This window comes from Mesoplodon bidens (genome assembly GCF_964165515.1).
Source record: "Mesoplodon bidens genome assembly, chromosome: 7".
Lineage (NCBI taxonomy): Eukaryota > Metazoa > Chordata > Mammalia > Artiodactyla > Ziphiidae > Mesoplodon > Mesoplodon bidens.
Window position 1 is genome coordinate 70,108,590 of NC_138164.1, and position 27,325 is coordinate 70,135,914.

General features: G+C 37.3%; 1 protein-coding gene and 1 pseudogene across 8 annotated transcripts in view; both read right to left on the reverse strand.

The window, feature by feature from the left end:
* DLG2 (discs large MAGUK scaffold protein 2) overlaps positions 1 to 27,325 on the reverse strand; it is a 1,231,136-nt gene that overhangs the window by 578,796 nt on the left and 625,015 nt on the right. For all 7 annotated transcript variants that reach the window (XR_014016293.1, XM_081239496.1, XM_081239495.1 and 4 more), the window contains one exon: positions 6,595 to 6,764. Coding sequence is in view for 6 of the 7 variants with exons in the window: in XM_081239496.1 (XP_081095622.1) it covers positions 6,595 to 6,764 (170 nt within the window). In the remaining variant the exon portion in view is untranslated. The remainder of the gene's footprint in view (positions 1 to 6,594; positions 6,765 to 27,325) is intronic.
* LOC308620553 (charged multivesicular body protein 5-like) lies at positions 11,584 to 12,197 on the reverse strand (annotated as a pseudogene). The gene has a single exon. The product of its transcript is annotated as a charged multivesicular body protein 5-like (transcript).

Below are 27,325 nucleotides of genomic sequence, written 5' to 3' on the forward strand. Positions count from 1 at the left end.
TTTTGTTGCTGGAGAGGGAGATAATAGAGGGTGTGAAATACTGTAACAAGAAATTTAGATTTTTACCTAGTGCCGGGGAAGAACCACTAGAGACTTTTGAGCAGGGGAGAACAATGAACAGAGCTGCGATTTTTCGAAGATTGATCTAGAAGTATGTGGGAATGGAAGGGAGGGATTGGCAATGGAGTCTATTACAGTAGATCAGACAAGACATAATGAAGATATGAACACCATAGTAATGGCAGTGGAGATTTTAAAGAGAAGACTAGTTATGTTGGAGGTAGTTTCCAAAGGACATGATGCCTGATTTAATAAAGGTGGCAAAGAAGAAAGAAGAATCAAAAGAAAAGGACTTCGAACTTTTTAATTTGGATGACTGGGACAATCTTTAACGTAAATGGAGGGACAGAAGGAAGAGCAGATTGTACTGGTGGAGGGCAGGCGGTGGAAGCTGACTCTGAGGAGACATCATGAGGTCAGTTTTCAACATGCTTGGAGATATTCCTACACATGGAGGCTACTGAAATTTATGCCCAAACTAGGAAAACTAAGGAAAAATACAAACAGACATATATGCACATTTTCATAAAACATAGATTCATATATCACATCGTAACTCAGACCTGTTAGAAATAAATTTATATAGAGCTAGAGAGAACAACACAGCTGAACATACTATATATGTGCACATACAGATGCCAACACCAATATATTAAAAATATATGTGTGTGTGTATATACATGCAGAAATCTGAGTCAATGCATGAAAATATATATTGGCTTCATCTGAAATTGCTTAATATTAAAAACTTTTAATTAACTTTCGAGTCTTTAATCCAAGAAATATTAATACTTACTAAAGGACTAGATAGTGTAAAATACTATGGGAAGCACTTTAAAGCACCAGAATGAGTATGTGTTTTGCTGCTTTTCTTTATTCAACTTTTAGTCAATTATGATAATAAAAAGAGAAAAAATAATTAAATATGTATTGAGAATTTACAATTATTATCCTGAAAATAACCTTATGAATTAGATACTCAAATTACATCTATTTTGCAGAGGAGGAAGGTGAGGCATAAAGAGGTTACGACACTTACTCTAGTTTTCATACCTACTTAGAGAGACGTCCAGGAACTTCATCACTACATATGTGGCTTCTCTAGTGGTTGAATTATACACATTATAAATGGCCATTAGTATAGTGACTTTTACAGTCAGTGTGTTTTACAGTTATTTTTACTTCTTGTACAAAGCTGAGAGCATTCTTCACTGCATTTGCAGTTCGCACTGTTACAGACTTTTATAACTGCAAAAATGTATATAACTATGAAGAAATTAAAACTGAAGATGTTTAAAAACATTTTCAAAAATAATGTAGAATTGATGAAGTTTTTTGCTAGACAGAATTTACCATTCTTTGAGTTTTTATTAAAAAATAAGGTGGTTAAATAAAGTCTACCTTTGGATTTAACAATGCTATGGCCTTAATATTTCAGTTCTAGAACTTGGCCTTCAACTAGCTATATTATCTGTAAGCAGCAAGAACATCTTAGAAGGCATCTCATTTCTTATATAGGTTTAGGCTTTGGCTTAGGCCACAGAAACCAACAGTCTACAAGTGTTTACTTATCTAGTTCCTGAGAAATTATGACTTAGAGTGTCCTTGGGAAAGTCACTAGAAAGACTTATTATAAACCTATTTCCTGGGAAACCACATGCACACTTCAGATTCTCTTCCTCGCATATTTTTGGTTGCTTGGCAAGTCTAAATGGATTTGCCTAATCACAACTTCCTATACATGATTAGCCATTTTTTTCTCAACTGACTGCCTGCACACAGACACCCCAGCTGCTTGCAGTGACCAAACCTATAACTGTGAGGTTAGGGAAAATTTTATATATTGTTAAGAAGAGACATTCTTTTTTTTTTTTTTTTTTTTTTTTTGTGGTACGCGGGCCTCTCACTGTTGTGGCCTCTCCCGTTGCAGAGCACAGGCTCCGGACACGCAGGCTCAGCGGCCATGGCTCACGGGCCCAGCCGCTCCGTGGCATGTGGGATCTTCCCGGACTGGGGCATGAACCCATGTTCCCTGCATTGGCAGGCGGACTCTCAACCACTGTTCCACCAGGGAAGCCCAAGAAGAGACATTCTAAATCAGTAGTGCATATTACCCAAATATCCCTTGCTGAAATACATGGCTATAAATCATCAGCCAGATGATTCTAATTGAATATTGGGAAGGTTAGTACTGCTATAAAGATAAATCATATACATCAAAGATCATCTCAGAATTAGTGATTTGTACAATAGGTGGAATAAACATAAGGGTATAAATTGGAAAACTGTAAATTTAATTCTACCACAAATTATTTTTTCAAGGAATCCATTAACATTGCATGTGTATAACAAAAAGGAGTAACACTGTTTACCCTCTGTCCCATGTAAAAACAAATAAACAAACCCCAAAATAATTCCCAAACAAAAATGGTCTGGGGCATTAAGAATGTCTATAAAATAGATCTACTAAATATTTATAACTGTTCAAAATAGCTAAAGTAGCCATATTCATGATTTTTATATTAAAAACTATTGGTAAAAGTGAGAAAGTCAATTATTCACGTATTTCCCCAACTCCAGATATTTGATAAAAAATGGGAAACATTCAGAGTATTAACAGGGTTTTCAGACAGATGTTTTCCAGTTCTGCCTCCTTTTCAGAATCTTCACAGTCTTCTCAATGTGTCCAGTAGAGTCCCCATATGGGTTCCTCCACAGCCTTCCCCATCTCACAAATGGCACCCCAATCCATTAGATTGCTCTATTAGAAGGACCAATTAGAGTATGTCCAAGGGCCTCAACCTTGGACATACCCTACATCTCGATTACCAATAAGTGGCATCACTTATATCTTCACCATCCATTTTTCTCTACCTTCTCCAAGTGTCCCCTAACTGATCTCTGTTCCCACTCTTGCCCCCTTCAATGCATTTTCTTTACAGCAGCTGAGTGATCTTTTAAAAACAACAAATTTGACCATATCACATGCTGAACATGTTTCAAGAACTTCCCATTGCACTTGAAATAAAATAACAAATCTGTAAATACGGTCAATGAAGCTGTTCATGATCTGGCCCCTGCTCACCTTGACAATATCATTTCGTGTCATTCACTATCTTGTCATTAAACTTCAATCACAGCTCACTTCTTTCAGTTCCTGGAAGGTACGAAGATCTTTCCTACACTGGGGCCTTCATACACACATGCTTTTTACTTCTGTCTGGATACTCTCCTCCACTCTTTGTCCAGCTAACTTCTAATTTTATTTGTATTTCAAAGTTTAGCTTAAGTGGCACTTCCTCATGGAAGTCTTTGACCCACTATTTAATTCGTGCCTCCTTAATCATTTATGCTCATTCATAGCATGTTTCCCAATTTATATTATAGGTGTTTCCTACATCAGACCATAATCTTCTTGAGCAAGAATTCTCTCTGTTTTCTTTGTGAATCCTCATTGTCTGGGTCTGTGTCAAGTCCACAATAAATACTTAATAAATATTTGTCGAATCACTGAAGAACTAAATTAATGACCACATTCAGTTAGCTCTGTATTATATACTCATAATTGAGGCTAGTTAGCCCAGTTGGCGAGTGTTGATATTTACTATTGAGAATGCCCACATGCTCAGTGAAGGGAAGATAAGGGTCTGAAAGCACATATTAAATTTTAAATTCTCTGGAGCATTTTGGATCTCCTGATTAAGATGAATCACATCTTCCTCTTTGTTCAATTGGAATTATGGCTCAAGTTCAACCACAGAGCTGATTTCATTCTGTCTAGCATTAAAGTGAGTTGGCTTAATGTCTCTCTCTCCCATTAGAACTTTCTGATTCTCCCATTAGAGGCACATCTGATTCATCTTCATTGTCTCCACTGCATAAGAGTTTCCATGGCATGAGTTAAACATTGACAGAAATTAAAAAAATATATATCATCATTCAAAAATAAAGAATAAAGGTGCCAAGGGAGGTTAAGACTGCAAGGTATCATCAGATTTAGTGTAGAATCCAATTTACTCTGATTCAGCACTTCCTGCGTTCAAGGCACAGGGAAAGGCATCAAGGATTTAAACAATGACTAAAACAGTTTCTTTCTCTGTAAATCAATAAGTTCTATATAGAGAAACAAATCCCCATCGGTGATCTTTGTATGGTGACAGTACAAAAAAGTATGACTGACTCAACATAATCCCAACAGGACCAATAGGCCCACAGCCCTCTACAGGAATTTGGCAGGAGCCTGCTTTCAGGGATGTAAAATTAGCTCTACCACTTTCCTGGTTCTCCTTTCCCCAGTAGAAAAAGCCCATCACCCATCAGCTCGGTGCTTTGTGACCACCTAGAGGGGTGGTATAGGGAGGGTGGGAGGGAGGGAGATGCAAGAGGGAAGAGATATGGGAACATATGTGTATGTGTAACTGACTCACTTTGTTATAAAGCAGAAACTAACACACCATTGTAAAGCAATTATACTCCAATAAAGATGTTAAAAAATAAATAAATAAACCAAAAAAAAAAAAAAAAAAGAAAAGCCGATCACCTATATGCTGCATACTTTCATTGGGTTATTGCCTGGGTATTCCTGGTCGATTAATGCTCACCAACCCCCACGTCTCACTCTCTTTGTCCCAGGGCAATTCCTGCCCCACTCCTGGCTCAAAGGAGAAAATAGTTCAGACAGAAGTAAACCAGCTAGGGCCCTAATACCAAAGATAGAGATACCCCAAAAATGTGTTCCTGATAAAATTAAGGAGTTTTGGCTATCGATTCCCTAGAACCTTTAAGTGCTCTGCTGAGCAGCTGGAGGTCATCGAGTGACTCAGCACTCATGACCTCCTAATGGATGGTAATGCTTTGCTGAGTGCTTACAACTAGTACGTGCCTTAAGGCTGTGCTGAATAATTGCTGTTAATTGAATTGTAGAAATATCTACGTTATTTATATACAGTATATCTTTTTAATCAAAGTAGTGGGATGATCATTTGGTTTAACTTTAAAGCACATGGCAAATATGGTTTTAGTACATATGTAGGATAGAAGGTCTTTTCTTTCATATCACCAGATATTGTGGTATGGAAATGCTTTACTTCTTTTCTTCCCGCCTACCTCCCCCAGAATTAATTATGTAATTTTAATGCATTTGAATTTAACTCACGAGAGATCCTTGATTATTTTATTAGATTACCAAACAATTGTAGCAAAGGCTGAAAGTATGTGGCACAAACTACAAATAACATGTATATACTATATAGTTAATACTTGTCAATTTGTGCCAGCCATTATTCTGAGCACCTTATGTATATTGACTCATCTAATCCTCACAAGATTTCTAGGGGCAAGTGCTATTATTACCTGCATTTTGTAGATGAGAAAATTAAGGCTCAGAGAGGTTAAGCAATTTGCCCAAGGTCAAACAGCTAGTGAGCTGCAGAGTTAGGATTCCAATTTAGACACTTTGGCTCTGGAGTCTGCACTCAACCAGCAAGCTTTTCTGCTCATCACTTGACAGCTATTAGTTAAATGTTTAATTCTCATAAGCCCAATGGGCTGCTACCCTTATGATCCCCATTTAATAAGGGGGTTGGTCTAACCAAAGTCACTCTGCTAGTAAGTGGCTGAACCAGGCTTTTAAACTCAGTCCTGCCTGACTCTTGGGACTGAGATCTTAAATACCACCCACCACTACCTCGCAGAGAAGGTGGTGTGCTTATTTGTAAATCACATACAGCATTAGAGATTACACAGATTTTAAAGGAAAGAGAAATAATTTACTAAAAGAGTATAGTGACTCTGTAGTCAAAATCTTTTAAAATATTTAAAATACTCAAGCCAATTATTTAATTTTTCTAAAATATTTGAAATACTGTTAATATTAAATGTCATCATTCTGAAGAGAAGAGCTCAAAAGACTATTCTTAAAAATTAATATAATGATTCATCTTACTGTTTATGTGATTCCCCAGGGTAACTGCAATTACCTCAAGAGATTTGTGAACATTTCAGAAAAATAAATTTTAACTTATTTTGACTATTGCAAGTATAAAATGCTATATAGTACTTGAATACAACAGATAAGAGTATTATAAAATCAAAACAAATCACAAGTGTCATAAAATATAATAATTGTTATTTCAGGATAGGCTATTTCAATTATTATTTTTCCCATTACTATTTTACTAAAGGAGGGAGGTTACCATTTACATTTGAAAAGTTAGAAAGTATTAACATGCCAGCTAAGTCATGATGATCCGGTAAGATTAAAAATTTATAGAAAAATGTAGATAGTTGTTGTTGTTATTGTTTATAAGAAAATTTCTTCAGAAATCTATCCTTTCCTTTCCGAGTTCATATTTACAGTATTGGTTTCTTTTACTCTACGTAAAAACCTACCATTATCGTAGGATTTCAAAACTCATGGTAAGCGCTGAATATCAGATAATAAAAGAATGGACTACATAGATGGGTTATGGTATAATCTTTAGCCAAATAGGTTGTCACTGGTGTTCTACTGTGAGTTATTTATGTGTCTATTACCTTTAGGTCCTTTGAACAGCTTGATTTCCACAACAGTCTCCAAAATGGGTCGTCTTCTACGTACGTACAGCCGAACGATAGACCCTGCTTCTTTGAGCGCTTCCACTGCTTTACTGTGGGAAACCTCTGACACATCCACCTCGTTCACCCGTAAGATACAATCATTGACCCTGAAAGAAAGGAAAAGAGCAAAAGGTCAGGAGTGGCTAAGAGAATTTCTGAAAGAATCTTATGAGTATCTAACCTTAAGATGTGGGGAGGCAAAAGGTATAGGTAATTTAAAAATATTTATATTTGGAAGAAATACTTCAAATGAAGGAAATCATGAAAACCTTGAACTCCTCAGCCTTCACAGTTTTCCCAACATTGACCACCCTACTGCTCAGGTCCCATACTGAACTCCAGTCCATTCTGACTGGGACTGCATCACATAGGGGGCGGTTAGAAGGACACATATTTTAAGGTCTCTGTCAGTCACATCAGCATTTTGATTGGTTTTAATTGGCTTGACTGAGGGTTACAATTTGAGTGGTTCTCAGAACTTACGCCCATAGACTATATAGACATAGCAAATGTAACTTTATAAATTAGTTTTTCTTGAATTTTTAATTTACTAGCTATAAAAGTAATATATAATCATTTTAGAAAATCTGAAAAATATAACACGCAGAAAGAAAAAAATATATACTTGATTCAATCATCTGAAATAATGTTAGCTTTCTGGCAAATTATCTTCCAGTGTTTTTTTTATCCCCTCAAATTCATTTCACGATATTATAGGGATTAAAGTCCAGGTTTCACAAAATTCAAATAAAGTCTCAATCCTCGCCCTAGGTACTTTCTTTAAAAACTAAGAATTATGACACAGCCTACATTAGACTTTTCCTTTTTGCCGTTTTTTTCATGGGAAGGAACATTAAGCTTTTCCATTAAGCTTTCTAGATACTTTATAGTTCATAGTGGCCATGAACTGTAAATCTCTTTTATATTCACAATAATTAGTGAGAATATTAATAATGGTTAAGGGTGTAAGACTTGAGATTAGAAGGAGTTCTTCCCCTCACTCCACAGATCCATTCTCATGTTCCCCATCCCAGTTCACTGTGTTGCTCAGAGTAAGAAATAAGGGGCTACCCCTGCTTCACCCCTCCTCCCACCACCCATTCGGCTCCACCTGCAAAGTATATCTACAGTCCATTCAGGTTCCTCATCTCCAGTGCTACCCCCTTGGCTGAAGTCAACATCATCTCTCACCTGAACTACTTCCACAGCCTCCTACCTAGTCTCTCCAATCCTCTCTTGTTACCTTCCAACTCATTCTCCACAGTGGCCAGGATAAACTGGACATGGTTGGTTGCTTAACCCCCTTCCATTCCATTCCCCACTTCCTTCTTCCAAACAGTGCCTGATTTTGTTCAGGTGATCTATTCTTCAGCAAATTTTTGTTAAATGAATGAAAGAGCAAGTCTAAGTTCAATTATTGGGCCCTCTATTTCCTAAGTTTGTAAACATTGATAATTTTTTTAACTTTTCTAAGCCTCCATAGTCTCACCTATAAACTAGATATAATAGTAATGCCTACGATAAAGACTTTGGGGAAGATTAAATATGGTAATGAGGAAGATTAAATGTGGTAATGTACATATAAGTCCTTAGCACAGACCCCAGTATGTAATAAGCACCTAATAAATGGTTGTTATTGGTAGCAGTGCATAATTTGTTGATTTGTAATATTCTTAACTATTGGATTCCTTCCATAGTCTTGTGGAATAAGATCTATTACCCATATTACACAGATAAGAGTTGTTCCAAGTGGTTAAGTTCTTTGTTGAAAGCTGTCAGCAATTTGATTAGAGATTGGATATGATCCTAGGTCTTATTTCAAAGTTTGTTCTTTCCTCTCAGGACACATACATCTAATGTGATGAACAGTTTCACGTATGTTGTGTGCATCAATTTAAAATTATAACATGGTAGTGGAAATATATAAAAAGTATGGGAAGAATTTTCCTATCTTTTTTGTTCATAACTTTTCTATACCTATTTATGGAACTGAGTGATAGGAACTCTTGGCTCAATAAGAACCCTGATTAGCTTCAAATTCTTGAGCTAGAACAATCTCACTTACTAAGATTCAGTGGTGTCATTTCATCATAACAGATGCTATGGCTTTAATAGGTTTCTACAGACATTTCCTCTCTGACTGACTAAAAAAAATCATGGAAAACTACCAATTAAAATAGTTTTGAGAATGTAGGCATCACGGGTGCCAGCCACCCTGCAGCAGCTGGTCCTTTGAGAGTGGGTAATTTTGTCATCTCATGATAATGCAAAAACATAATGTGTACCATCACCCTATGCTCAGCATACTGATCATATATTAAAACACTGCTTTCCATAGAAGGGAGTGGCTGACATTAAAGAGAAAATTCTGGATGCTCTATCTATTCAAACTCTACTAAATTTTTTCCTTTTGTATACACTGGAATCCTTAATTGTCAAATGCTGGGGTGAGGAAATCACAGCCTAAATCAGATGGTTTTTTCTGAACATGTGGACAAAGTAGGCAGCTTTAGTGCACTAAGAAAACCCCACCGGACTAGCAGTCAGGAGGTTTGGATTTGAGTCCCAGCTGTGTATCAGCTGTGCGACCATGGTTGAGTCACTTCATCTTTTTGAACTTCAGTTTCCCATGAAAAGAGAGTAAACATGCCTAGAGTTAATGAGAGGAATAACCAGACATAAATATATGGATGTATGCATAAACTGTAACGTACCATATATGAGAGAGTTGCAGCTATTGATAGGTGAATCAAAGATGCTGTGCTCAGAATTTGTTGAAAGGTAAATAGGATGGAAATTGAAATTTTTAAAGGGTCTGCTATGTGCCATATATCATTTTAGTGACTTCACTTATTTGCTCGTGTTTAAATCAAACCATTTATAAAACATAGATCCTTATTTTACAGACAATGAAATTTTACTGACAAGGTCACAGTGTTGGCGAGGGCAGCAACACGATTCCAACCTAGTTTTGTCCTTTCCTGGAGCCTATGCGAATACAAAGTTACTCAGAGTTGATTGTTTAAAAAAAAAAAAAAAAGGGAAGGTGAGGGGAGAAGTTTATATTCAAATTCTTAAAACAGAAAAGAAAGAATATCAAGCCAAACTAGGGGACTCAACTTTCCTTCCTCCCAATCACTTGAAATAGCATTTGGCTAGAGGGTCATGGCTATTTAGAATTAATTTGCTTTCTCTACGAGTAGATAATCTCCATGAGTAAAGGCAGCACTGGAATTCATTCTGAGACATATAAATATACCACTAGCTTCAAACTCAAATAACACTGTTTCAGTGAAAAGTGAAGTCTTTATCATATTTCTGAGACATTGTATTAGAAAGCCATTTACATACAAACTTTCTCCCTACTGTACCCACGTAATTAAGTTGATGGTTTCACTCTTTCAGGGCTTGCTGTTTCAGATATAAGTCTACAATATCCTTTTTTGTGGACCAGTATTGTCCATGAAATTAAAAGGTTAATTTTAATCTCTTCCTAGTCTCAGTTCCTTTGGACATTCTGGTAAATTTCCTTGCAGAAAATATCTTTGAAACAAAAAGTACATTTCATCACTAACATGTCCACAGAATCACATCTAAAATTTGCACTAAGCAGGGAATTCCCTGGCGGTCCAGTGGTTAGGACTCAGCTTGTTCAACACCTGGTCAGGGAATTAAGATTCTGCAAGCCGTGTGATGCGGCCAAAAGAAAAAAATTTGCACTAAACAAATATTCTGGAATATGATATAGTATCACTGAAAAGTCAACTAATACTTAAAAATTATTTGTTCTACTTTGAAGATATCTAAAATAACATGTAATATCTACTCTCACTCATAGGTATTAAAGTATGTTCTATTGTAAAACAAGATTTGTGATTTTATACATTTGTAAGGATGTTAATTCATTAAAAATAATCATTAAATGCTTGTGTTAAAATTTTTTTAAAAAAATCTGTTTATTATGTATTAAAAAATAGTGGGAGGAAAGATAAAGTTTCAGCTCTGGTTCTTTGTGGATGTGGAGATTATGGATTTTTTTTCCTTTTGAAAAATATTTATTGAGTATAAATATTGAGTATAAATAAATGTCAAATATCAAGAAATATTCATTATTGATTACAAGTCTGCTGTAATACTGAAGGAACCACAGAATTAAAATAGCCACCCATGATACAGTAGTGATAATTCCATTCCAATACTGCACACAGTAATGATTTACTCACAAGACACAACAAAACTCACCAAAAAAGGCCATCACTTTAACCAACCTATAATACCACAAGAGAAAATGGTTTTGAATCATAATATGGACAGTCCCACTAATCTCATCTTTGTCATCAATTTATCAGGTCACTTTGAGATTGTGGAGATATGCTGTCATAGAACTTAAAGATTCCCATTTCCTTGGTTTTGTTTCAAAATTACTATTAAGGAATGAAGTTATACATACCCAATGATAATTTTAAGTAAGTTAGTCTTGATAAAATAAAAGGAATAAAAATTTAGTATGAAGAAAGCTTCCTTCAAGCAATGAATCTCTGTTTTTTTTTTTTTTTTTTTTTTTTTTTGCGGTATGCGGGCCTCTCACTGTTGTGGCCTCTCCCGTTGCAGAGCACAGGCTCCGGACGTGCAGGCTCAGCAGCCATGGCTCACGGGCCCAGTCGCTCCGCAGCATGCGTGATCCTCCCAGACCGGGGCACGAACCCGTGTCCACCGCATTGGCAGGCGGACTCTCAACTACTGAGCCACCAGGGAAGCCCAAGCAATGAATCTCTTAACGGAAAAAAAAATGAAAGCAATGTAATTAACTTTTCCTCCAAAGAAAGGAAAGAAACCTAAATCTGTTATGGCAAACTTGGAAAGATAAATATTTCCTAGTCCCAGCATATGTGTTTATTTTACATGATATGCTTGAATGATGCAAGTCTATGAAGCAGAGATCTGTGGCAATCGGAATTCACCCACCAGGACTCCATCCTTATTCTTTGTGTCAGTGGGAACACCTTCTGGAATTGCAGGTGCACCTGCTGCTTCATCCAAATAAGAACTGTCTTTATCAGACAGAAGCTCATCGCCCAGTGCATCCAACTCTGCTTCTAGGTCATCTTCATCTAATTCTGGGGTGCCATAACTATGACTCAGTGCTTATTGGATTTCATTTGCATCTTCCATCATATCCTCTAGCTGGTCTTGTAGACCCTCAGTCTGGTCGATTTTCACTTGCTTGTATGCTTTCTTCATTTCCTTTATACCCAGTTTCATAGCATCAACTGTGGTCTTGGTGTCCTTCAATGAGTGGATGATGTAATTGGCTTGTCCCATGTTAAATGACTGTTGGGCAAGACTTTCCCACTGCTGCTCATACCTTTGCAGGACCCTCTCTCATCTTCTTGATCTGATCCTTATACTTCACTAGTTCAGCATCCAGCCGAGAAATCTTGTCAATGGATTCTGCCCTGCTGTCCTCTGTGCCAATGCAGTCAGTCAGTCAAGCTGGGCGGTGGAGCCTTGGGTTTCGCTTTCCTGAAGAATCGGTTCATCTTGGGCGGCCACAAAGAAAACCCAAACATTTGAGCAAAACCAGAAACGGAAGCAGAGTCACCTCCGCCTCCGACTTCACTTCTGGCCCTCCGTGGGCAAGCACAATGTGCCTATTCGGATGTTTTAAAAAGCATATTTCTATTTTTGTTTCTTCCAAAAGTTCTGTAATGGACACACATCATCGCAGAGAACCTAAGAACATGGGCCTGGGAGGCTTGGCCACACCTAGACACGACTGGGATCTTGTCCCAGCTCTAGAACTCAGGAGCTATGTGACTTTGGGCAAGTCACTTGACATCTCAAAGCTTCAGCTTTTGCATGTGAAAATAGGGATAATAAGATTGCTGTACGGACTAAATAATATATGTGAAATATTTAGCACAGTGCCTGAAAAATGGTAAGCTATTATAGTCATGAAAAAAACAAGAAAAATTTGCATGAGAAAGGATGTCAAAAGACTATAGTGGAGGGAAAAAATTATAAAGGGACAGAAAAGAAGGGAGGGCTACCATCAGGTACTGAAAGTATTTTTGAAATTTTATATGGAGAAGAGAGAAAGAGATGCAATGAATGGGACTTGGGGGAAGAAAAATGTAAAGATAAGGCTTTTAAGTAAGTCTTGTTTTGTGGAATGTAGCTTTATTCCCCTTTCATCTTCCCTCTCCCCTACCATCAAGAAAATAGTCAGTTCTAATATAAACTATAGCTTTATGGTAGCCTTAGAGGAAGCTTCTAAAGATCAGCACACTTGGCAGAATTCCCACCAGCTCGTGCCTACTCTGTCCTTGCCCCACTCCACACCTGTAAACACATCCAGCCACTCAGACTGCTCAAGCCTTGATTCAAACGGAGGCTTTAGGTCACAGGTCTGAAGCTTAATTTTGAAACTTACTGCTTATTAAGATGGGGTGGGTTGGGGTCTTGAATGGCTTATTCTTTATTGTCTCCACTCAGTCCTACTCTCTTTGGTCAAATAGATGAATTAATTACAGACCAAAGGGCCACATCATGGAGAAAGCTGATCAGTGTTTCATGTGCTGGATGAAATGCAATACTACATTATCAAATGGAAAACACTGGCTGGGAATTATACTGTCTGTGCTTAAAGAGATCAATGATTTATAAAAATCAGAATCTGTTTAAAAAGAATAATTGCATAGATTTTATGTGAACTATAAGGATACCAGAAAGGCTCTCAAGGTTAAGGTAGCAAAAATGCCTTACTTTTCTTTTATTCCTAGAGTCACTAAAGGTAGGTTAAGAACAAATAATAGACACTCAAAAGTTTAAGAAAAGACAGATGCTTTACATTACCAGAGAAAAGAAAAAAACAACACAACACAACAAAACTCATACACACACACACACACACACACACACACAGATTGACCCAAATGGCTTCAAATCATTATGACCTTTTCTAAATCTACTTAATTGTGTCTGTCTGCTGTCCTCCTGTATCCTCTCATGAAGCACATGTGGGTTCACCGGGTATATTTAAAGTTCCACCAGCTAAGGTTCCTCCTTGTTGAAACTTCTCACCTTAAAAAACCATTTATTTCATTGACCTCACTAGGTGCTATTAGTCCATTAAAATTGAGAATAAAATAATAAAAATCAACATAATTTAACAGTTTTCTAGGAAAGGTAAAGGACTGATTTTTGGAAGCATCGGATATGAGTTGATGTAGTAATATCTACTAGGACTTTTTCTCTACCAAACATTCACAGGGTTGCAGGAAGAGTGACAGTTCATACAGCTTATCATGGATCACTTGTCAAGTTTGACAGTCCCTGTTTTGGGGAATCTGGAATTGAAACGATGAGATTCAGAGGTTCTATCTAAACAGAAGAAATAGAAGTTTGAAAGCTTCATATTGGGGCCTTTTTCTTCCACACTGACTGAAAAGTAGCAAAAGCTTATTTGCAAGAAGATGGGAATAAAGCAAATTTTTGGAAAGAAGTAAGGGCTTCAGTCCCTGGTTGTCCAATCCAGCCTTGAATTTCAGAAGATATTCTAAGTGTCCTTCTAATTTATTCCCCTTTTTGATTAAGTAAGCTCAGGTGGATCTTTGTTACTCATCAACAAAAATTTCTAACTAATACAGGCAGACTTTGTGACCAGCACTTTCCATGCACTATATCCCTTACCTCATTCCTATTTTCCTTTTAATACTTAATTCAAGTTTGTCTTGTCTTCTGGGAAGTCATCCTTGGCTCTACTGGCTGGTCCAGTGTCCCTCTACTAGGTAGCCAGTACAAAATATTAATGAAGTTACCAGACCTAGCAAATCAAAGTATAGGACATTTAGTTAAATTTGGATTTCAGATAAAAACAATAATAATTATTATTCAGATAAACACTTTTTAGTGTAAGTATGTTCTGTACCATGTTTGGGACATATTTATACTCAAAAATTACTTGTGTTTATCTGCTATTCAAATTTAATTAGGTGTACATACTGTGTTTATAAAAGTACAGTATTTATAAAAGCACTAAACTGTGCTTATTATACTGAACTGTGGTCTCTGGTTTATTCAAATGGTATAATCCTTGGTACATAATGGGAGATATTTACACTATGTACTATGTATATATTCTTTAGTCTGTTTAATCTAAATAGAAACCTTGAAAGGTAGATATTGCTTCTTTCATTTTACAACAAAAACTGAAGCTAAAAGAAGTCTATAATGACAGTATGTGTTGTCTAGGTAATATCAAAGCTTATGCACTGCACCATCCATATCTCTCTAGTTTGTTAAAAATAATTTTGGGACATAATTAAGGACCAATCTCAATTGCTAACTATCAGTAGGATTAAGGATCATACTAGAAAGTGGTAAAGCCAAGCCAAATAACAAAACCTAAATTTTTTTCTTAAAGAAAATATAGTTCTCAACTTTAGAATCAGATTTCTATACTTTAAAACTAGATTTAGAAAGGGTTCTCAAACTTTAGCATGCATTAGAGTTACTTGAAGAATTTAAGTCATAGATTGCTGGGCTCCACTGCCAGAGAGTTTCTGATTCAGTAGGTCTGGAGCAGGAAAGAGGATTCACTTCTCTAACAAGTTTCTAGGTAATGCTGGTGTTGTTGGTCTGGGACATACTCTGAAAACCACTGCTCAAAGTTCTGAAGAGTCACTCTACTTGGCTAGTGTGTGGTTCATTCTAAAATGAACAGGACTACTCAGTCTTATGTAGACCCAGTGACTGTGCTGGAAGTTCTGAGCTCTGACTCTGAACCCAATCCCTTCAATGTTACAGCTCTTCATTATTTGGAATGAAGTCTCTAAGGGAATATGGACCAGGAGACCACAGCTGCCATACCATGTGAAATTGTGTGTGAGAGCCATTTTCCAGCACTCATTTTATATGAGACTCTTTTCCCTACTGTTTTCCTACAGCAAAGGCTAACTGATAGCCACTCTATCCTACATTTTAAAAATAGGGCTCCTGCTCTCGTCTCTGACTCTGGGTGAGAGTAGCTTGAGTTTATGATCCATAGAAGCCATCTCCTACAGTGAATATACTGTTTTTCTCTCTCCATTTGCCACTTCATTTCCCACATATAAAACCCTTCCAGGATTCTCTGCAGCTGTCATCTGGGAAAAATCACAGCTTTCCCACAATGGGGGAAGAAATTGCTATTTTAGAGTCAGTGATTGGTCTTTTGGCACTTTCCCAGAAAAGGAGAGAGTCCAGTAACAAATCTCAAGCCAGGTAAATTGGTGAATGCGACATGGAAAAGAGGCACTAAATAGGGACTTCAAAAGGAAAGGATCATAGGACTGGAGATTACTTAGTCCACTCGGTCCAATACTCTGTCCACAGACAGGACTATGTATCAACTTTCAAGAAACGAGGTCCCGGTACCTCCCATCTGGATTAAAAAAGTAGCTTTCTAGCTAGTTTTCCTGATGCCAGGTTACCTAGTCCCTCTTTACGTCATCCCACAGGCAAGACCAGCTCAGCTACAATTTCCTAAAGCAACCCTATCATTATTTCCTCTCCCTCAAAAGTTGTCGAGTCATTTAACCTACATAAAATCAAAGCTGTGGTTAATTTACCCTTGTATTCCTAGTGTCCGCTATACAGTTGTCACTTAAGAATGAATGAGTGTCATTGAAGGGCCTCTAAATGTAGCCTCTTCTTATACCTCTCAAACTCCTGCTTCAGTCAATCCACATCCTCATTGTCCTGAAAATATAACAAGCTCATTCCTGTTTCTACATTTTATTTCATGGTGCTTTCTGCCTCCCAAATGCCTAGCTCAAACCAGCCTCATTCAAAGGCAAGCTCACACTCTCCAGCCTCATGAAATGTTTCCTAATCACACAAGTCCTCATTGCTTATAATGCCTGAAATGCAAATGCATGGTAGATTCTCATGAAAAAGCTGCAGATTGATCTGGTACCCCTGCAGAACCTATAATTAAGTACTATACATTAAGAAATGCATTTTCAAATGTTGGATTTGATTTTCTATTTTCCTCTACTAAGATTTACTCCAATCCCAGAAATTGATATGGATCAGCATATATGAAATAGATCATTTTACATTTTCTGATTCTAATTTGGTTTGACTATGTGATATCGATGAACATTTTAGTGAAAAGTTGAGAAGCACAAGGAGCATGGTATGGTGGGAAGAATAGTGAGTTATAAACCAGATTGGAATTCTAATCCTCACACTTTCCATTTAAGTAAGGCATTTTTTTTCTTGTCTCTGTTTAAATTGAGTTCAATGATTTTACAATTCTTTTCTAACTCTGCTATTCTATAAATCTAAATTCAGGGCTAACTCAGCCTGCCACCTAGCTCCACTTGGAAGTCTGGAATGTACTTCAAATGCAGCAGAATGCCAAATTATGCTTATTCTCTCTACATGGACAACTACGTACTTTACTTTTTATTCTCTACCAAAGTAAATCATTCCATCTCCAAAAATGGCGAGTTCTCCTTCTCTCTCAGTCACACGTCCAATCTGTCACACAGTTTTTTAGATTTAAACTTTTCTTTATACTCACTTATCCTACTGTGGCTCTTATTGTCAATCACCCAGATTCTGGAAAAAAATTTATAACCAGTCTCCTTGTTTCTAGTTTTGTCCTTTAAAATCCATCTTCCAATTTATTGTGAGAATGGGGTTATTGAAAATACACCTGATTGCTTTATTCCCCTATTTAATAGTCTTTGACTGCTTTCCACTGCCTACAGCAGATTTTCAAACATTTAAAAAACATAAGCCATCACTCTGATACCAAAACCAGACAAAGATGTCACAAAGAAAGAAAACTATAGGCCAATATCACTGATGAACATAGATGCAAAAATCCTCAACAAAATACTAGCAAATCCAACAGTACATTAAAAGGATCATACAGTATGATAAAGTGGGGTTTATCCCAGGAATGCAAGAATTCTTCAATATACACAAATCAATCAATGTGATAAACCATATTAACAAATTGAAGGAGAAAAACCATATGATCATCTCAATAGATGCAGAGAAAGCTTTTGACAAAATTCAACACCCATTTATGATAAAAACCCTGCAGAAAGTAGGCATAGAGGGAACTTTCCTCAACATAATAAAGGCCATATACGACAAACCCACAGCGGGCATCGTCCTCAGTGGTGAAAAACTGAAACCATTTCCACTAAGATCAGGAACAAGACAAGATTGCCCATTCTCACCACTATTATTCAACATAGTTTTGGAAGTTTTAGCCACAGCAATCAGAGAATAAAAAGAAATAAAAGGAATCCAAATTGGAAAAGAAGTAAAGCTGTCACTGTTTGCAGATGACATGATACTATACATAGAGAATCCTAAAGATGCTACCAGAAAACTACTAGAACTAATCAATGAATTTGGTAAAGTAGCAGGATACAAAGTTAATGCACAGAAATCTCCTGCACTCCTATACACTACTGATGAAAAATCTGAAAGTGAAATTAAGAAAGCACTCTCATTTACCATTGTAACCAAAGAATAAAATATCTAGGAATAAACCCATCTAAGGAGAAAAAAGACCTGTATGCAGAAATTTATAAGACACTGATGAAAGAAATTAAAGATGATACAAATAGATGGAGAGATATACCATGTTCTTGGATTGGAAGAATCAACATTGTGAAAATGACTCTACTCCCCAAAGCAATCTACAGATTCAGTGAAATCCCTATCAAACTACCACTGGCATTTTTTTTTTTTTTTTTTTTTTTTGCTGTACATGGGCCTCTCACTGCTGTGGCCTCTCCCGTTGTGTAGCACAGGCTCCGGATGCGCAGGCTCAGCGGCCATGGCTCACAGGCCTAGCCGCTCCATGGCATTTGGCATCTTCCTGGACCAGGGCATGAACCCGTGTCCCCTGCATCGGCAGGTGGACTCTCAACCACTGCGCCACCAGGGAAGCCCACCACTGGCATTTTTCACAGAACTAGAACAAAAAATCACACAATTTGTATGGAAATGCAAAAGACCCCGAATAGCCAAAGCAATCTTGAGAAAGAAAAACGGAGCTGGAGGAATCAGGTTCCCTGACTTCAGACTATAATACAAAGCTACAGTAATCAAGACAGTATGGTACTGGCACAAAAACAGAAAGATAGATCAATGGAATAGGATAGAAAGCCCAGAGATAAACCTACGCACATATGGTCACCTTATCTTTGATAAAGGAGGCAAGAATATACGGTGGAGAAAAGACAGCCTCTTCAATAAGTGGTGCTGGGAAAACTGGACAGCTACATGTAAAAGAATGAAATTAGAACACTCCCTAACACCATACACAAAAATAAACTCAAAATGGATTAAAGACATAAATGTAAGGCCAGACACTATCAAACTCTTAGAGGAAAACATAGGCAGAACACTGTATGACATAAATCACAGCAAGATCCTTTTTAACCCATCTCCTAGAGAAATGGAAATAAAAACAAAAATAAACAAATGGAACCTAATGAAACTTAAAAGCTTTTGCACAGCAAAGGAAACCATAAACAAGATGAAAAGACAACCCTCAGAATGGGAGAAAATATTTGCCAATGAAGCAAGTGACAAAGGATTAATCTCCAAAACATACAAGCAACTCATGCAGCTCAATATCAAAAAAACACAAACAACCCAATCCAAAAATGGACAGAAGAGCTAAATAGACATTTCTCCAAAGAAGACATACAGATTGCCAACAAACACATGAAAGAATGCTCAACATCATTAATCATTAGAGAAATGCAAATCAAAACTACAATGAGGTATTGCCTCACACCAGTCAGAATGGCCATCATCAAAAAATCTACAAACAGTAAATGCTGGAGAGGGTGTGGAGAAAAGGGAACCCTCTTGCACTGTTGGTGGGAACGTAAATTGATACAGCCACTATGGAGAACAGTATGGAGGTTCCTTAAAAAACTAAAATAGAACTACCATATGACCCAGGAATCCCACTACTGGGCATATACCCTGAGAAAACCATAAACCAAAGAGTCATGTACCAAAATGTTCATTGCAGTTCTACTTACAATAGCCAGGATATGGAAGCAACCTAAGTGTCCATCAACAGATGAATGGATAAAGAAGATGTGGCATATATATACAATGGAATATTACTCAGCCATAAAAAGGAATGAAACTGAGTTATTTGTAGTGCGGTGGATGCACCTGGAGACTGTCATACAGAGTGAAGTAAGTCAGAAAGAGGAAAAAAATACCATATGCTAACACATATATATGGAATCTAAAAAAAAAAAAAGGTTCTGAAGAACCTAGGGGCAGGACAGGAATAAAGATGCAGACGTAGAAAATGGACTTGAGGATACGGGGAGGGGGAACGGTAAGCTGGGACAAAGTGAGAGAGTGGCATGGACATATATACACTACCAAACATAAAATAGACAGCTAGTGGGAAGCAGCCACATAGCACAGGGAGATAAGGTTGGTGCTTTGTGACCACCTAGAGGGGTGGGATAGGGAGGGTGGGAGGGAGGGAGATGCAAGAGGGAAGAGATATGGGGACATATGTATATGTATAACTGATTCACTTTGTTATGAAGCAGAAACTGACACACCATTGTAAAGCAATTATACTCTAATGAAGATGTTAAAAAATAAAAAAATAAAAATAAAAAGTATAAGCAAAGAAACCCTTTCTTCAAATGAAATCTTACTCAGAAGCTACATAATGTACATTTATAATTGTCTGTATATAACAAAGGCAGACTTTCTGTGATTTCTGTGGTGGGGAGGGAAGGGAATCACAGCAGAACCTGTTGGAAGGCTCTTGTTTGTGACTCCACAGAGGGCTCTGAGGAATCCAGAGTCAGGGCATCATATATGACTGAGCAGGGGCTAGTGATTACTGAAAGAAATCCAGGGCATGCCCTTTCTCCAGGCCAAGTGCCCTGGCATTGACCAGTGTCTGCTGAAGTATCGTTTTCTAAATCACACAAAAATCACATAAAGGCTTCTTTTGGTCCAGTGGTAGCACTATTCACAGGGTTCTATGGAACACAGACTGAGTCCACTTGCCTTTTTTGATAAAGCTCAAAGACTTTCACGTAACACATAAGTCTTTCCACAACTGGTTGTTATTCACCTCCTCAGCCGTGACTCTTGCTATAACATTATAGTTTCTTCAAACCCCATGCAAGTTCTTGACTCAGGCCTCTCTCCCTGCCTGGAATAGCCACCTCCAGATGTCACATTTGTCTGAGTGCCTTACCCATTTTTAAGACTAATGTCCATTCTGAGGTAGCTTTACAGTTTAATGGGGGGGAGATAGTAAAACAAACTAGCAAAATTCAGTATAATAAGTCCTATGGCAAGTGAAATACAGGGTGTTGTAGCAGTATATAATGGGAGAATCATGTTGGGGCTAGGGAGGCTAAGGAAAACTTGGAGCAACTGAGGTAGCTGAGATCTGAAGGTCAAATAGAAGTTAGCCAGGTGAATAAAGAGAGGGAGAAGTGTTCCAGGAACAGTTTAACTGCTGGTGAGGCGAGGAGTGGAGATCAAGCCTTGAAGGCCTTTGCAAGGCATGTTAAGGAATTGGACTTGAACCTAAAGACAATGGAAAGCCATTGTAGTATTCAAAACTAGAATAATGTTTTAGAAAGAGTTCTCAAAGTACAGTGTAGAGATGTGCCAGACATGGATAGATTTGGGGTGCAGGGGAGTCCGGAAAAAAGAAAGCAAGGATTATTGTTAGAGGCTATTACATAATCTTGATAAAAGACATGGTGGCCTGGATTAGACTAGTGGCAGGGGTAATCAGAATAAAGAGAAAGGGACAGATGAAAGGGCTAATTAGAATCTACTAGATATACTGATGGATTGGTTGTGGAAAGTGAGGAAGAGGAGGAAATATTTTGTTTAAATGTTTATTTCTATCTATAAATCATGAATCACTTGAGGGGAGAAATCCTATCTTACTCATTTTTGTATTTTTACTGCCTACTATGGTGCCAGGCAGAGTTGGCACTTAATATATGTTTGATAAATAAACCAATGAATTTTAGAAGTGGGGAAGTTGATAATGACACCTCTGCTGTCAGTATCCATACTTTTCCCTCATCCTTTCCAGTGATCTTGTCCCATGAGAATTCTGTGTTTTCTCACATCCTCTCATTTCTCCTGCAATAAATATAATCAATTCAAATTTAATCAACCTAAGAAACAGCCTGTCATTCACAGGCATATTTGTATTAAAAAAAAAAAACCAGAACACCAGTAAGAAGGCAAGGTCTAAACAAAATTGATCACCAATGATAAGATCTTAAATATTAGTTGAAAGATATAATTACACACACACATATTCAACCAATATGTATTGAGCATGTACTATATAGTGCCAGGTGTTGTGTAGGCACTGAGGCCACAGTGATGAATGAGAAAGATACTGATGGCCCCAGATGCGAGAGGTGGGGAGGAAGAGATTTACAAGAAGATCCCAAATCACATCACAAGGACAGCAGCCTTTATTACTTACATACAAGACTAATTCTAGTTTAAGCACACCTTTTAACCTTAAGAGTTTAGGTATTAATTTCAAGTTTTTATTAGTCATATGATTATTTTAATTCTTGGAGCTCAATTTTCATAGAAAGAGAGAACTGAACCATAAGCAAGAATTCAAGTATACCATGTGGCAAGCTGCTCATAATCTTTTCCCTTACTTTGAATTGCTCTTCACTTACCATGTATTGATATAAGAGGTGTGCCTCAATGCCCCCCACCTTGGGAAGTGTGCACTATCTTATGAGCCAACTGATATTCTCTGTGCTTTTACTTATGCAGAGCAAATACAGATTATTTGATGGTAATTGATTTCAACAGTTTATGAGATGTATAAAATATTTAAGAGAAAATTTTCAACACCTTTAAAATTCTTAAAATTATAAATGTTTAATCTCATGGTGCGTAAATTCATTGGTTGTTACAGGGAAACAATTTTCAACATTTGTACAGTTCAATAACAAATAAGATACCAGTATAACTTGATTTATTTGTTTTCATCTTTATTACTTCTCTCCCCACTAGAATGGAGCTCTGTGAATGAAGAAATCTTACCTCTAATTTTCTGTTTTATCACCAGTGGTTAGCATAGCTCTTCACGCAATAAGGTACCACCATCCACCCAATTTTCCATATTCCTTTACTTTGCTCACCCTCCATATCCATTCCATTAGCCACATCTATTACTTCTAACTCCATAATATATCCCAATCCATCAATTTAATTCCATTTCTGGTACCACCATGCAGTCCAAGTCACCACCACTTCTACCTGGACACATTGCCTCACTGGTTCTTCTCCTGTTCTCTACAATACATTCTCTATATTCTCTACTCTAAGCCAGAGTACATAATTTTAAAATTTAAATCAGATGCCGTCACTTACCCCTTGCTTAAGCCCTCCAAGCTCTTCCTACATTACGTAAAATAAAACCCAAGCCCCTCCCCCCACCTCACAAAGCCCTGGTTCCCACTTCTTCCCATGCTGTCATCTTCTACCACTCTTCCCTTTGTCCCCTTCTACCACTCTTCCCTTTGTCCCCTTCATGCCAGCTGCATTAGCCCTACTTTTTTTTTTTTTTTGCTGTACGCGGGCCTCTCACTGTTGTGGCCTCTCCCGTTGCGGAGCACAGGCTCCGGACGCGCAGGCTCAGCGGTCATGGCTCACGGGCCCAGCCGCTCCGCGGCATGTGGGATCTTCCCGGACTGGGGCACGAACCTGTGTCCCCTGTATTGGCAGGCGGACTCTCAACCACTGCACCACCAGGGAAGCCCTGGCCCTACTTTTAATTCTAGTATGTGCCTAGCTCACTCCTGCTTTAGGGCACTTGTACTTACTGTTCCCTCAGCTTTGTAAGTCTTTTCCCTTACCTTTGTTTAGCCAGCTTATTTTAGTCATTGAGATCTTGCCTTAAATGCCACTTCATTAGAGAAACCTTCCTTGATCACTCAGTATAAGAGTAGCACCAGCCACTCATCTACATCTCTCTGCTTCATTTTCTCTATAGCTTTTATTACTGATGATATTTTGTATGTTTGTTTATCTTCTGCCCAGTAGACAAAAATGTAAGTTCCTTAGAGAAGGAAACTTGCCTGTCTTGTTGACCATTTTATGCTTAGTGCCTCAGACAGTGCTAAGTCCATAGCAGAAACTCAATAAATAGTTGAATATCAAATTAATGAATGAATGAAGGGATGAATGAATGAATTATAGTTCTACCTAATTTGAACTGGGTTTGTCAACTACAAAGTATATACAGTCTTGCTGCCCAAATTTGAATTCTGATAGCTCTAGCTTGAAGACCTTCTTAAATCCAAACCCATAATTATTGGAATTACTTAGCACTGGCAAAAACTGTGAACAATTCTCTATATAGCAGAAAATGCTAAATTGCCTGGAGATACTAATTTTCGAGGGTAGATGATTAGTGATGCTGTTTCCTGACCTTTTTCTGAGCTACCATAATCAGCTGTTATTGTTTATGTGATTTCATAATATCTACACCCCTTATTTTTTCCTAAGTTAAATCACATTTCATAAAATAAATTCAAATAAATTTTGTGTTGAAACCTCATGACATATTTTGAAATTACTGGTGATATTTTGTGATTTCATAAAACCAGAACTGGAGCTCCCTGATTTAGTGGTTGAACTGGTGTTTGTGGTGGTAGGCTCAGTCCCTTACAGTTGTTCTCAGCTGTGGAGATAAATTTCAGAGGCCTGGGGATGGTAGCCAGGAGGATTAGGGACACCATGAAGGGCACCTTTGCTCACAAATACCTTCTTGCTTTCAGTAAATCTGTTTTATTTGAATTAATAAATTTCTCTTTCAAAATACAGAGAAACCCATTGGTGTCAACCATCCACATGTTATACATAATTGTCCATATGGACTATGGGACCTCATTTTACAACATGGGTAGATCAGGGGACTCTTCAAGGGGCAATTTCATTGAAGAACTTATTAGAAGAAGCCATAGGCAGCAGGGGAGAGAGGAAAGAAGCTTTCAGAAGATAAAGGAGATCAGAAAGAGACCCCAAAGTAAAACCACACATTTCCTAGGACTCCTGTCACAGCAAAGGTAGTAACCTTTGGGAACAGTAAGTGTTTATATAACACCCCAACAATATTTTGTTTCATTCTTAAAGCCTAAAAATATGCTGCGCAGATACTCTACCTTTTTAAATGGAAAAACTGAGGATTAGACAAGTTAAATAACCTACTCAAATTCACACAGCAGGGAAGAGAGAGAAATAAAAACTATACATTAGTCTTAACAGCTCCTGGTACTGTCTTCTTGACATTTATCACTCCTGTTTATGCTGTTGTCACTTAGTCCTTCTGTTACAATCATCTGCAAAACTTCAATCCTGATTGAACCCAGCTCTGCTTCTTCCTCACTGCTTCTTCCAGAGCAGCTGAACACTGAAGGGCTGGAGAAAACCCATGAATGGTGGGTGTCCCTGTAAATTCATGATCTCCAAACACCCTGGTCAGTTTGCTATCCTTCCTTCTGCAATGACAGTCTCCAAACCCCTCCTTTCCTACGTCACTTCCAGCACATACCTACCTGACTACATGCAAAGCCACGCTGTTCTCTCTCTTCCGATTACAGTGGAGGAAGTGTCTCTTCTGACACCAAGGTCCATCCATTCACATTTTCTTAAAGACCTCACTTAATCATTTAATCTCGTAACATCCTGCATCTTCAAACCCAGTCTCTTTAGTTAACCCATTCTCTGAACATTCAAACATACTCTGGTATCTCCCATCACTTGAAAAGCCTTCCATTGACCTGGTATCTCCCCTTGTCCTATCTCTTTCCTTTTTACAGACCAAGTTTATTTATAAAGAGCTGTTTCCACATACTTTCATTTCTTCCTCCCTAATCTCTCTTTATCCCATTGTAATCAGAATCCCCCTCACAATGCCCCTACCAAGAAAAACACAGAAAATGTTCCTACTAAATTCACCACTAGGGACTTCCCTGGCAGTCCAGTGGTTAAGACTTTGCCTTCCAATGCAGGGAGTGCAGGTTCCATCCCTGGTCAGGGAGCTATGATCTCACATGCCTTGTGGCCAAAAAACCGAAACATAAAACAGGAGCGATATTGTAACAAATTCAATAAAGACTTTTAAAAAATAATAATAAATAAATAAATTCACCACAAATCTAGTTTTGGCCAAATCTAATGCCATCTATTTAGTCCTCATCTTAGTTGATCTCACAATAATGTTAAGGCCAATTGCTCACTTCCTCCGTGAAGCACTCTTCTCTTGGCTTCTATGACCCTTCTGCTTCTCTTCCTACCACTCTGGTCACTCCTTTTAAAATTCTCATTTTAGTTGTTCTCCAATTTATTGATCTTCATGCTTACAAAACAGAAGCAAGAAAAAACTAAGCAAAACAAAACTACCCTTTGTTTTGTATGCTTTAAGTTGACATCTAATGTTTTCCTCATAGGTTTAAATAGCAACAAAGGGTATCATTTCTGGCCTGTTGTGAATTGTAAACTTTTATTTTTTAACTGTCACATCATTATTTCAGATGTATATAGTGCAATGCAAGCATATACCAATTTGAAATCCATGATCACCAATTTAAGATATAAATTAAGATATTTTTGAGCAGTTGGACATTTTACTTTTTTTTTCTCCTTGAATTTATGTTTTCATTTTACTTCCACAGAGTTTTATCCTAATATATTTTATGTTAGAACATCTTATATGGATCACTGTAATATACTTATTTGAAACAGAAATGTATGTACAAATATAAATCCTATGAATTAAAAAAAAATTCCTGCAATATAAGACTCCAATGTTAAAAAAAAGTTATTCTGGACTGAGTTATCATGATGATTATTAATATTATACATTGATTAAAATAACCTAAATAAACTATGAATTTCAATGTATAAATCTAAAACAATGAAAATGTAATTGTATTGGGGATTTGTTTCTCAATGGGGAAAGTAGAGCTTCTTAAAATTAGCTCATGTTTCCATGGATGAATATGAATTAAGGGTAGAGTAAGACAAGATTCAGAATTCCTATTTTTCATTTCTACAAATGTTTAAGTGCTAAGATAACTTTGTTCACATAAACAAGGAGATGGGAATGGGAAGAGAACTTTGAATTCCTTCCAAGTTAAATGCCCCAAATCCTGTGACCTATCATAAAAATTATTTTAATTATCTATCAGATGACAATTGCTTTTTAATTTTGCTAAAGCAAAGAATGGGAAACCACATGACTTTAGAAAAGGATTAACTACTCAATCACTAGAGACACTGACTTGCTCATCCTGGGCAACAATGTTTCAGATTGTTATTTTCACCTAGTGGTAAAATTGTACTGTTAAATAAGTAGTAGAATAGTCCTAAATAGTAAATAATAGTAAGTGGTAAACAGAGCCACAGTAGGATTTGGGATGGGTAGGTCTTATAGCTTTCATCTGTAAAATGGGAGAAGAGCAATGATAAATGGAAAAGTGAGAAAAAAGAACCAGTATGAAGCTGCAGGCTACTTTGTGGGCAGATCAAATTAAAGAAAGATCCGGAAATTGAGGCACATAAATGTACTCCTAGGGGTATGCATTTTTCA